General features: G+C 44.4%; 1 protein-coding gene and 1 long non-coding RNA gene across 4 annotated transcripts in view; one reads left to right on the top strand and one right to left on the bottom strand.

The window, feature by feature from the left end:
- Positions 1-10,872, top strand: part of ctc1 (CTS telomere maintenance complex component 1) — a 99,028-nt gene extending 88,156 nt beyond the window's left edge. For 2 of the 3 annotated variants that reach the window (XM_074628433.1, XM_074628436.1), the window contains 14 exons: positions 3,454-3,668; positions 3,808-3,971; positions 4,139-4,253; positions 4,377-4,776; positions 4,868-4,957; positions 5,051-5,188; positions 5,348-5,394; positions 5,792-6,004; positions 6,135-6,203; positions 6,552-6,720; positions 8,726-8,781; positions 9,386-9,542; positions 9,630-9,744; positions 10,294-10,872. In XM_074628433.1, coding sequence (XP_074484534.1) covers positions 3,454-3,668; positions 3,808-3,971; positions 4,139-4,253; positions 4,377-4,776; positions 4,868-4,957; positions 5,051-5,188; positions 5,348-5,394; positions 5,792-6,004; positions 6,135-6,203; positions 6,552-6,720; positions 8,726-8,781; positions 9,386-9,542; positions 9,630-9,744; positions 10,294-10,385 — 2,040 coding nt within the window. In that variant the 3' untranslated portion in view covers positions 10,386-10,872. The remainder of the gene's footprint in view (positions 1-3,453; positions 3,669-3,807; positions 3,972-4,138; positions 4,254-4,376; positions 4,777-4,867; positions 4,958-5,050; positions 5,189-5,347; positions 5,395-5,791; positions 6,005-6,134; positions 6,204-6,551; positions 6,721-8,725; positions 8,782-9,385; positions 9,543-9,629; positions 9,745-10,293) is intronic. The other variant, XM_074628435.1, reaches the window with a different exon arrangement.
- LOC141763736 (uncharacterized) lies at positions 9,665-10,833 on the bottom strand. Its single transcript, XR_012593136.1, has 3 exons — positions 10,717-10,833; positions 10,247-10,391; positions 9,665-9,795 (listed from the first exon to the last, which is right to left on the bottom strand). It is a non-coding gene; the product is annotated as an uncharacterized LOC141763736 (long non-coding RNA).
- Positions 10,873-12,028: the final 1,156 nt, after the last annotated feature.

Genomic DNA, 12,028 nt, shown 5'->3' with positions numbered 1-12,028 from the left:
AGTGTCTCTATAGTGTGTCTATAGTGTCTCTACAGTACAGTGTTGACTCTACAGTGTCTCTATAGTGTCTCTATAGTACAGTGTTGACTCTATAGTGTCTCTATAGTGTCTCTATAGTGTCTCTACAGTACAGTGTTGACTCTACAGTGTCTCTATAGTGTCTCTACAGTGCAGTGTTGACTCTATAGTGTCTCTATAGTGTCTCTATAGTGTCTCTACAGTACAGTGTTGACTCTATAGTGTCTCTATAGTGTCTCTACAGTACAGTGTTGACTCTATAGTGTCTCTATAGTGTCTCTATAGTACAGTGTTGACTCTAAAGTGTCTCTATAGTTTCTCTACAGTGTCTCTATAGTGTCTCTATAGTACAGTGTTGACTCTATAGTGTCTCTATAGTTTCTCTATAGTGTCTCTATAGTGTCTCTATAGTACAGTGTTGACTCTATAGTGTCTCTATAGTGTCTCTATAGTACAGTGTTGACTCTATAGTGTCTCTATAGTGTCTCTATAGTGTCTCTACAGTGTCTCTATAGTGTCTCTATAGTTTCTCTATAGTGTCTCTATAGTACAGTGTTGACTCTATAGTGTCTCTATAGTACAGTGTTGACTCTATAGTGTCTCTATAGTGTCTCTATAGTGTCTCTATAGTACAGTGTTGACTCTATAGTGTCTCTATAGTACAGTGTTGACTCTATAGTGTCTCTATAGTACAGTGTTGACTCTATAGTGTCTCTACAGTACAGTGTTGACTCTATAGTGTCTCTATAGTACAGTGTTGACTCTATAGTGTCTCTATAGTTTCTCTATCGTGTCTCTATAGTGTCTCTATAGTACAGTGTTGACTCTATAGTGTCTCTATAGTGTCTCTATAGTATCTCTATAGTACAGTGTTGACTATAGTGTCTCTATAGTGTCTCTATAGTGTCTCTATAGTACAGTGTTGACTCTATAGTGTCTCTATAGTGTCTCTACAGTGTCTCTATAGTGTCTCTATAGTACAGTGTTGACTCTATAGTGTCTCTATAGTGTCTCTATAGTGTCTCTACAGTACAGTGTTGACTCTACAGTGTCTCTATAGTGTCTCTATAGTACAGTGTTGACTCTATAGTGTCTCTACAGTGCAGTGTTGACTCTATAGTGTCTCTATAGTGTCTCTACAGTACAGTGTTGACTCTATAGTGTCTCTATAGTGTCTCTACAGTACAGTGTTGACTCTATAGTGTCTCTATAGTGTCTCTATAGTGTCTCTACAGTACAGTGTTGACTCTATAGTGTCTCTATAGTGTCTCTATAGTACAGTGTTGACTCTATAGTGTCTCTATAGTGTCTCTATAGTGTCTCTATAGTACAGTGTTGACTCTATAGTGTCTCTATAGTACAGTGTTGACTCTATAGTGTCTCTATAGTGTCTCTATAGTACAGTGTTGACTCTATAGTGTCTCTATAGTGTCTCTATAGTACAGTGTTGACTATAGTGTCTCTATAGTTTCTCTATAGTGTCTCTATAGTGTCTCTATAGTGTCTCTATAGTACAGTGTTGACTCTATAGTGTCTCTATAGTGTCTCTATAGTACAGTGTTGACTCTATAGTGTCTCTATAGTACAGTGTTGACTATAGTGTCTCTATAGTTTCTCTATAGTGACTCTATAGTGTCTCTATAGTACAGTGTTGACTCTATAGTGTCTCTATAGTACAGTGTTGACTATAGTGTCTCTATAGTGTCTCTATAGTGTCTCTATAGTACAGTGTTGACTCTATAGTGTCTCTATAGTACAGTGTTGACTATAGTGTCTCTATAGTGTCTCTATAGTGTCTCTATAGTGTCTCTACAGTGTCTCTATAGTGTCTCTATAGTACAGTGTTGACTCTAGTGTCTCTATAGTACAGTGTTGACTATAGTGACTCTATAGTGTCTCTATAGTGTCTCTATAGTACAGTGTTGACTCTATAGTGTCTCTATAGTACAGTGTTGACTCTAGTGTCTCTATAGTACAGTGTTGACTATAGTGACTCTATAGTGTCTCTATAGTGTCTCTATAGTACAGTGTTGACTATAGTGTCTCTATAGTGTCTCTATAGTTTCTCTATAGTGTCTCTATAGTACAGTGTTGACTCTATAGTGTCTCTACAGTGTCTCTATAGTATCTCTATAGTACAGTGTTGACTCTATAGTGTCTCTATAGTTTCTCTATAGTGTCTCTATAGTGTCTCTATAGTGTCTCTATAGTACAGTGTTGACTCTATAGTGTCTCTATAGTACAGTGTTGACTATAGTGTCTCTATAGTGTCTCTATAGTGTCTCTATAGTGTCTCTATAGTGTCTCTACAGTGTCTCTATAGTGTCTCTATAGTGTCTCTATAGTGTCTCTATAGTACAGTGTTGACTCTATAGTGTCTCTATAGTGTCTCTATAGTGTCTCTATAGTACAGTGTTGACTCTATAGTGTCTCTATAGTGTCTCTATAGTGTCTCTATAGTACAGTGTTGACTCTATAGTGTCTCTATAGTGTCTCTATAGTGTCTCTATAGTACAGTGTTGACTCTATAGTGTCTCTATAGTACAGTGTTGACTCTATAGTGTCTCTATAGTTTCTCTATAGTGTCTCTATAGTGTCTCTATAGTACAGTGTTGACTCTATAGTGTCTCTATAGTATCTCTATAGTACAGTGTTGACTATAGTGTCTCTATAGTGTCTCTATAGTGTCTCTATAGTACAGTGTTGACTCTATAGTGTCTCTATAGTGTCTCTATAGTGTCTCTATAGTACAGTGTTGACTCTATAGTGTCTCTATAGTGTCTCCACAGTACAGTGTTGACTCTATAGTGTCTCTATAGTGTCTCTATAGTGTCTCTACAGTACAGTGTTGACTCTATAGTGTCTCTATAGTGTCTCTATAGTGTCTCTATAGTGTCTCTACAGTACAGTGTTGACTCTATAGTGTCTCTATAGTGTCTCTACAGTACAGTGTTGACTCTATAGTGTCTCTATAGTGTCTCTATAGTGTCTCTATAGTGTCTCTATAGTTTCTCTATAGTGTCTCTATAGTGTCTCTACAGTACAGTGTTGACTCTATAGTGTCTCTACAGTACAGTGTTGACTCTATAGTGTCTCTATAGTGTCTCTACAGTACAGTGTTGACTCTATAGTGTCTCTATAGTGTCTCTATAGTGTCTCTATAGTGTCTCTATAGTTTCTCTATAGTGTCTCTATAGTGTCTCTACAGTACAGTGTTGACTCTATAGTGTCTCTACAGTACAGTGTTGACTCTATAGTGTCTCTATAGTGTCTCTATAGTGTCTCTACAGTACAGTGTTGACTCTATAGTGTCTCTATAGTGTCTCTATAGTGTCTCTATAGTACAGTGTTGACTCTATAGTGTCTCTATAGTGTCTCTATAGTGTCTCTATAGTGTCTCTACAGTACAGTGTTGACTCTATAGTGTCTCTACAGTACAGTGTTGACCCGTCCGTCCATCAGTACATGGGTGTCTCAGAGCTCAGTCAGTCCCTCCAGTCTGGGTCCTGGTCTTCAGTGTCTCTAAGGTCTCTGCTGCCTCCTGATGGATCCGGTCTGACCAGGTCTCAGATCAACACGGCCCTGTCCTGGTCCTGCAGGACTCTGACCTCTGACCCCCAGACCAGCCAGCAGCCTGGAGACAGACTCAGGTAACATATTTATATACTATATATATATATGTATATACTATATATATATATGTATATGTATATATTTAAAGGTGTGTGTGTGTGTGTGTGTGTGTGTGTGTGTGTGTGTGTGTGTGTGTGTGTGTGTGCTGTGAGACAGGCCACGCCCCCTGCTGCTGGTTGGCGTCCTGGAGCTGCCGTCACAGACGTCTCAACATGCCCTGCAGCTCAGAGACAGGACGGGAGCTGTGGTCTGCGTCGTCACGGAAACCAGCGAGGAAGAGGAGGGAGGTCAGAGGGCGGTCTACAACACCGCCTGGATAGGTACAACACAGAGGTCGAAGGTCAAAGGTCACCTCGCAGCCTGAAGACTGCAGATTTAACGTGTGTGTGTGTGTGTGTGTGTGTGTGTGTGTGTGTGTGTGTGTGTGTGTGTGTGTGTGTGTGTGTGTGTGTGTGTGTGTGTGTGTGTGTGTGTGTGTGTGTTGCAGGTTGTCTGGTGTGTGTCCAGCAGTTCACCATGGTAACGGAGAGATTCCTCCAATCAGATTTCCCCTCCCAGCAACACCTGGACCAGGACCAGTACATCACACACAGACACTGCAGGTGCACGCACGCACGCACGCACGCACACACACACACACACACACACACACACACACACACACACACACACACACACACACACACACAGCATCAGTAATAATATTGTGTGTGTGTGGTTGACAGAGTGTACCTGCAGTTCTCTCTGAACCACCTCCACATGCTGAGTCCGTCCGTTGCCATGGTGACACACCTGCAGCACAGGGGGGAGGAGTCAGGAGGTAACATCACAGCGAGGAAGCAGACAGTAGAAGAAGAAGAAGAGACGGAGGGAGGTCAGACTGCAGGGAGGAAGAGAAGAAGAGGGGGCGGCCCCCAGCCCTGCGTCTCCATGGTGATCAGGGTGGAGCGGAAGGAGGGCGTGGCCTGGAGGAACACAGGGGCGGAGCTACGAGGGGAGGAGGCGGGGCTGACGCCGTGCTTCTCCGTTAGAGCTGCTGTGATTGGTCCAGTGGTCAGCTGGGGGCGGGACCCGAAGAACCAACCAATGACAGAGAGAGAGCTGGAGACAGAGAGGGAGGACAAGGTGAGACACCTGGTACATCCCATAATGCACCTGTGTTCTGTGTCCAGGTGGTCCTGGTACATCCCATAATGCACCTGTGTTCTGTGTCCAGGTGGTCCTGGTGCTCTCAGGTGAGTCCTCTCGCTGGTCTCCTCTCCTCCAGCCTGGATGTTTCTACAGACTCACTGCTGCTAACACTCAGGTAAATACACCTGTGATGATGTCACTTGGGGGCGGGGCTTATTGGCTGTGAGGAGGAGCTCCGCTGATTGGTCCGACCGTATCTGTCCGTCAGGATCCCAGTGTTCTGATTGGCTGTGGTGTCTCCGGGCGGAGGGGGGTGGAGCTCCACACTGACTCCACCCTTCAGGTCCCATCTGATTGGAGGTTCCACACTCTGACACGCCCACTGCTGCTGCACACCTGCACACAGGTAGAACACACACCCTTTAAGGTTCCTTTAGAGCTGATTAATATTGATTAATTATTGTGATAGATTGACACACAGAGAGAATATAGAGTCTATATTATAGACTGCTGTCAGAGGAAGAGATGTTAATGTTGTTCTCTCTCTCTCTCTCTGTGTGGTCAGGCTCTCTCGCCCACAGTCCTGTCGGTCACTGAGGTCTTAGACTGCAGGTAAACTCATTGATCTCTGATTGATTGATTGATTGATTGATTGATTGATTGATTGATTGATTGGATCACATGACTGTTACCAACTCTGATATAAATATTCAGTTCCTCACGTATTCATGAAACATTTTACATTTTCATTATTTTTTAACCCTAACACACTTGTCTGTTGACTTGTGTGTGTGTGTGTGTGTGTGTGCGTGCGTGCGTGTGTGCGTGTGTATCTGTGTGTGTGTGTGTGCGCGTGCGTGCGTGTATGTGTGTATCTGTGTGTGTGTGCGTGTGTCTGTGTGTGTGTGCGTGCGTGTGTGTGTGTGTGTGTCTGTGTGTCTGCGTGTGTGTGCGTGCGTGCGTGTTTGTCTGTGTGTGTGTGTGTGTTTGTGTGTGTGTGCGTGTGCAGGTCAGAGCTGGTGTGTCTCCAGGCTCAGGTGTGTGAACGGACCAGTGTGAGCGACCGGACCGGTGACTCCGGTGCAGGTGTGAGACTCACGGTGGGAGACCGAACCGGGAGGACTCTTCAGGTGTACCTGGACTTAAGCCACACCCCCTACCCACCTGGCCTGTTGCCTGGCAACACCCTGCTGCTGTGTGCTTTCCAGAGGAGAGTCTCCAGGTAACACACACACACACACACACACACACACACACACACACACACACACACACACACAGGTTAATGTATTAAAGGTCATCACCTGATCAGGTGCAGAGAAGCAGAGGTCACACCTTTAACTGTGTTTCAGGTCCGGAGGAGTTTACTGCTGTTACCTTCCTGCCAGCTCCATCACTGTCACCTCACTGGGAGATACCAGGTAATCATACTGGAGATACCAGGTAACCTCACTGGAGATACCAGGTAACCTCACTGGGAGATACCAGGTAACCTCACTGGAGATAACAGGTAACCTCACTGGGAGATACCAGGTAACCTCACTGGGAGATACCAGGTAACCTCACTGGGAGATACCAGGTAACCTCACTGGAGATAACAGGTAACCTCACTGGGAGATACCAGGTAACCTCACTGGAGATACCAGGTAACCTCACTGGAGATAACAGGTTACCTGGCTAGAGATACCAGGTTACTATAGATCAATAACATGATGGATTGATATGGTTATTGATTGATTATTGATCAGTATTTTTCTGTTTCCTGTCAGCTCTGCCCGGCCTCCTCCTCCTCCTCCTGCTCCCATGATGCATCTGGGTGTGTGGGCACTGAGCAGGGAGCAGGGATGCATTGTGGGTCAGGTCAAAGGTCATGTGGTGTGTTTCCTGTTCCTGCAGCTGCAGTGGAGCTGCTCTCTGTGTGGGAGTCTCTACAGACAGGTGATCTACTGACCTCTACTGACCTCTACTGACCTCTACTGTGTTCTACTGACCTCTACTGTGATCTACTGACCTCTACTGTGTTCTACTGACCTCTACTGGCTTCTACTGACCTCTACTGACCTCTACTGACCTCTACTGTGTTCTACTGACCTCTACTGTGTTCTACTGACCTCTACTGTGTTCTACTGACCTCTACTGACAGGTGATCTACTGACCTCTACTGACCTCTACTGTGATCTACTGACCTCTACTGACCTCTACAGACAGGTGATCTACTGACCTCTACTGACCTCTACTGTGATCTACTGACCTCTACTGACCTCTACAGACAGGTGATCTACTGTCTTCTACTGTGTTCTACTGACCTCTACTGACCTCTACTGTGTTCTACTGACCTCTACTGACCTCTACTGACCTCTACTGTGATCTACTGACCTCTACTGTGTTCTACTGACCTCTACTGACCTCTACTGTGATCTACTGACCTCTACTGTGTTCTACTGACCTCTACTGGCTTCTACTGTGTTCTACTGACCTCTACTGACCTCTACTGACCTCTACTGTGTTCTACTGACCTCTACTGGCTTCTACTGACCTCTACTGACCTCTACTGACCTCTACTGTGTTCTACTGACCTCTACTGTGATCTACTGACCTCTACTGTCTTCTACTGACCTCTACTGACCTCTACTGTCCTCTACTGACCTCTACTGACCTCTACTGTCCTCTACTGTGTTCTACTGTGTTCTACTGACCTCTACTGACCTCTACTGACCTCTACTGTGTTCTACTGACCTCTACTGACCTCTACTGTGTTCTACTGACCTCTACAGACAGGTGATCTACTGACCTCTACTGACCTCTACTGACCTCTACTGTGTTCTACTGACCTCTACTGTGTTCTACTGACCTCTACTGTGTTCTACTGACCTCTACTGGCTTCTACTGACCTCTACTGACCTCTACTGACCTCTACTGTGTTCTACTGACCTCTACTGTGTTCTACTGACCTCTACTGTGTTCTACTGACCTCTACTGACAGGTGATCTACTGACCTCTACTGACCTCTACTGTGATCTACTGACCTCTACTGACCTCTACAGACAGGTGATCTACTGACCTCTACTGACCTCTACTGTGTTCTACTGACCTCTACTGTGTTCTACTGACCTCTACTGACAGGTGATCTACTGACCTCTACTGTGTTCTACTGACCTCTACTGGCTTCTACTGACCTCTACTGACCTCTACTGACCTCTACTGACAGGTGTTCTACTGTCTTCTACTGACTTCTACTGACCTCTACTGTCCTCTACATCCTCTAGTGTCCTCTAGCATCCTCTAGTGTCCTCTAGTGTCCTCTAGTGTTCTATAGCTTCCTCTAGCTTCCTCTAGTGTCCTGTAGTGTCCTCTAGTGTCCTCTAGTGTCCTCTAGCTTCCTCTGGTGTCCTCTAGTGTCCTCTAGTGTCCTCTAGCTTCCTCTAGCATCCTCTAGTGTCCTCTAGTGTCCTCTAGTGTTCTATAGCTTCCTCTAGCTTCCTCTAGTGTCCTGTAGTGTCCTCTAGTGTCCTCTAGTGTCCTCTAGCTTCCTCTGGTGTCCTCTAGTGTCCTCTAGTGTCCTCTAGCTTCCTCTAGCATCCTCTAGTGTCCTCTAGTGTCCTCTAGTGTTCTATAGCTTCCTCTAGCTTCCTCTAGTGTCCTGTAGTGTCCTCTAGTGTCCTCTAGTGTCCTCTAGCTTCCTCTGGTGTCCTCTGGTGTCCTCTAGTGTCCTCTAGTGTTCTATAGCTTCCTCTAGCTTCCTCTAGTGTCCTGTAGTGTCCTCTAGTGTCCTCTAGTGTCCTCTAGCTTCCTCTAGTGTCCTCTAGTGTCCTCTAGCTTCCTCTAGTGTCCTCTAGTGTCCTCTAGCTTCCTCTAGTGTCCTCTAGTGTCCTCTAGTGTCCTGTAGTGTCCTCTAGCCTGTAGAGGACGCTTTAGTCCTGACTGATGTGTCTCTCTCTCTCAGTCTTGTTCCAGCTCTCCGTGTCCTTCGACCTCGTCCGTCTTTCAGTCCAAAGCAAAGTGAGACTCCTTCTTCTGTTCATGTATTTATACTGCGTGTACTTGTGTGTACTTATACTGCGTGTACTTGTGTGTACTTATACTGCGTGTACTTGCGTGTACTTATACTGCGTGTACTTCTGTGTATTTATACTGCGTGTACTTCTGTGTACTTCTACTGCGTGTACTTATACTGCGTGTACTTATACTGTGTGTACTTCTGTGTATTTATACTGCGTGTACTTCTGTGTACTTCTACTGCGTGTACTTGCGTGTACTTGTGTGTACTTCTGTGTACTTATACTGCGTGTACTTGCGTGTACTTCTGTGTACTTATACTGCGTGTACTTGCATGTACTTCTGTGTACTTATACTGCGTGTACTTGCGTGTACTTATACTGCGTGTACTTGTGTGTACTTATACTGCGTGTACTTGTGTGTACTTCTGTGTACTTATACTGCGTGTACTTGCGTGTACTTCTGTGTACTTATACTGCATGTACTTGCGTGTACTTGTGTGTACTTATACTGCGTGTACTTGTGTGTACTTGCGTGTACTTATACTGCGTGTACTTGTGTGTACTTGCGTGTACTTATACTGCGTGTACTTGTGTGTACTGATCAGGCTGGTGATTGATGACGGGACAGGTGAGGCTCACGTCTGGTTCTCAGGTGCTCTGGTTCGTCCTCTGCTGGGATTGGCTGATTCTCAGTGGGAGGGGCTTCAGAGAGCGCTCAGGGTCAGAGGTCACGTCAGAGTCTACCCCCGGGGGCGGAGCCTGGTCAGTACCACTTCCTGTTTGTCATCTCTCTCTCTCTCTCTCTCTCTCTCTGGTGTGTGTATTTACCTGTCTGTCTCTCTCTCTCAGGTGTGTGACTCTGATGATCCTCTCCTCCACTTCCTGTTGTGTGTGTGCAGCAGTGATGTTGTGTGTCGTCAGCTCTCTCTCACCTGTAGAACACAGAACAACCAGCGAGCTGAAGGTAAAGACATAAAACCACTGCACTCTCACCTGGAGAACACCTGGTGAACACCTAGTGAACACCTGCAGAACACCTGGAGAACACCTGGTGAACACCTGGAAAACACCTGGAGAACACCCGGTGAACGCCCGGTGAACACCTGGTGAACACCTGCAGAACACCTGGTGAACACCTGGAGAACGCCTGGTGAACACCTGGAGAACGCCTGGTGAACACCTGGTGAACGCCCGGTGAACACCTGGTGAACACCTGGTGAACACCTGCAGAACACCTGGTGAACACCTGGAGAACACCCGGTGAACACCTGGTGAACGCCCGGTGAACACCTGGTGAACACCTGCAGAACACCTGGTGAACACCTGGAGAACACCTGGTGAACACCTGGTGAACGCCCGGTGAACACCTGGTGAACACCTGGTGAACGCCCGGTGAACACCTGGTGAACACCTGGAGAACACCTGGTGAACACCTGGTGAACGCCCGGTGAACACCTGGTGAACACCTGCAGACCGCTGGCCACGTTGATGATGTTCATGTTGTTTGTTTCAGAGACAAAGAGGTTCAGTCGAGGAGAACGAGACTTCATGACCAGGGTGACGCCTCCTCTACAGCTCACCTGTCTGCACCTGAACACTGACTGATCTCACCTGTCTGCACCTGAACACTGACTGATCTCACCTGTTCACATCCACACTGACTGATCTCACCTGTTCACATCTGAACACTGACTGATCTCACCTGTTCACATCAACACTGACTGATCTCACCTGTTCACATCAACACTGATTGATCTCACCTGTTCACATCAACACTGACTGATCTCACCTGTACACATCAACACTGACTGATCTCACCTGTTCACATCTGAACACTGACTGATCTCACCTGTTCACATCAACACTGACTGATCTCACCTGTTCACATCAACACTGATTGATCTCACCTGTTCACATCAACACTGACTGATCTCACCTGTTCACCTGAACACTGACTGATCTCACCTGTCTGCCCACTGACACACAGACAGGAAGTCAGCCACAGGAAGGGGCGGAGCCAGCTCACCTGACGTTCTGTTTAATGTTGAATATGTTGATATAAGTTATTAAATCTTCATTTATTTCTCCTGAAGTCTGTTTCAGCTGTTATTTCACACCCCAGCTACCCGTTGTCATGGCAACATTATATCATATTATACTGTTATTATATTATATTATTATATTATATTATATATTATATCATATTATTATATTATACAATATTATTATATTATATTATTGTATTATATTATATATTATATTATATATTATTATATTATACCACATTATATATTGTATTGTACAATATTATATTATATTATATCATAATATATTATATTATGATATAATATAATACAATAATATAATATAATAATATAATATATTATATTATATTAGACATAGCTGTAGTGTTGTGTATAATACCTACAGAGGAGTGTCACCATGGTGATGGTGATGATGGTGATGATGGTGATGATGGTGATGTAGGGGTTCTACTTTGGTAGGTTTTGGTTATTAGCAAATTAATTAATAAATAATAATATAATTATTAATATTAATAAAGATTATCAATAAACATTAATAATAAACGGGGCACCACCCTGGAATCAGGGACCAATGACCAAAACGTTAATATAGTCTCATTATATATGCTAAACTATCAATTTGGAATGTTGATTAATAATTAAATTAATAACTATAACCAAAATAGATAGTAAAGGTTGAAGGATATCGGAGTTCTTGACATAGCAGAGGTTGGCAGTATTCACTCTTGTGCAACATTAAAGAGACCAGCATGTATATTCCACAAACATTTATTTACAAGTTAATAAAGGTTCAAAACACAATATTAATCTAACTAAATAACTAAACTAAACAAACCAAACAAAGTGTGTATGTGTGTGTGTGGGTGTGTGTGTGGGTGTGTGTGTGTGTGTGTGTGTGTGTGTGTGTGAGAGAGAGAGGGGGGGGAAACAAGATGGGTTCTTGTCTCAAAATGTCTGTATGGCCTACAAACAAAATGGCGAGCACTGTAAAACTACAAAGATGGCTGAATCAAAGATGGCTGAATCAAAGATGGCCATCAGCATGTCACCACATGACCTCTTTGTTCTTCTGAGAAGAAGGACAGAGAGGGGGGGGGGTGATGTGTGGTTAAGATTATCTGAAGCTGTATGTTTATGTTTAACTAATTCACAGTTTGTGTATGTGATCTTAATGTGTGTTAGAGATGCAGTGGGTTAGAAAAG

This window comes from Sebastes fasciatus, unplaced genomic scaffold, assembly GCF_043250625.1.
Source record: "Sebastes fasciatus isolate fSebFas1 unplaced genomic scaffold, fSebFas1.pri Scaffold_34, whole genome shotgun sequence".
Lineage (NCBI taxonomy): Eukaryota > Metazoa > Chordata > Actinopteri > Perciformes > Sebastidae > Sebastes > Sebastes fasciatus.
This window is presented reverse-complemented; position numbering and strand designations above follow the sequence as displayed.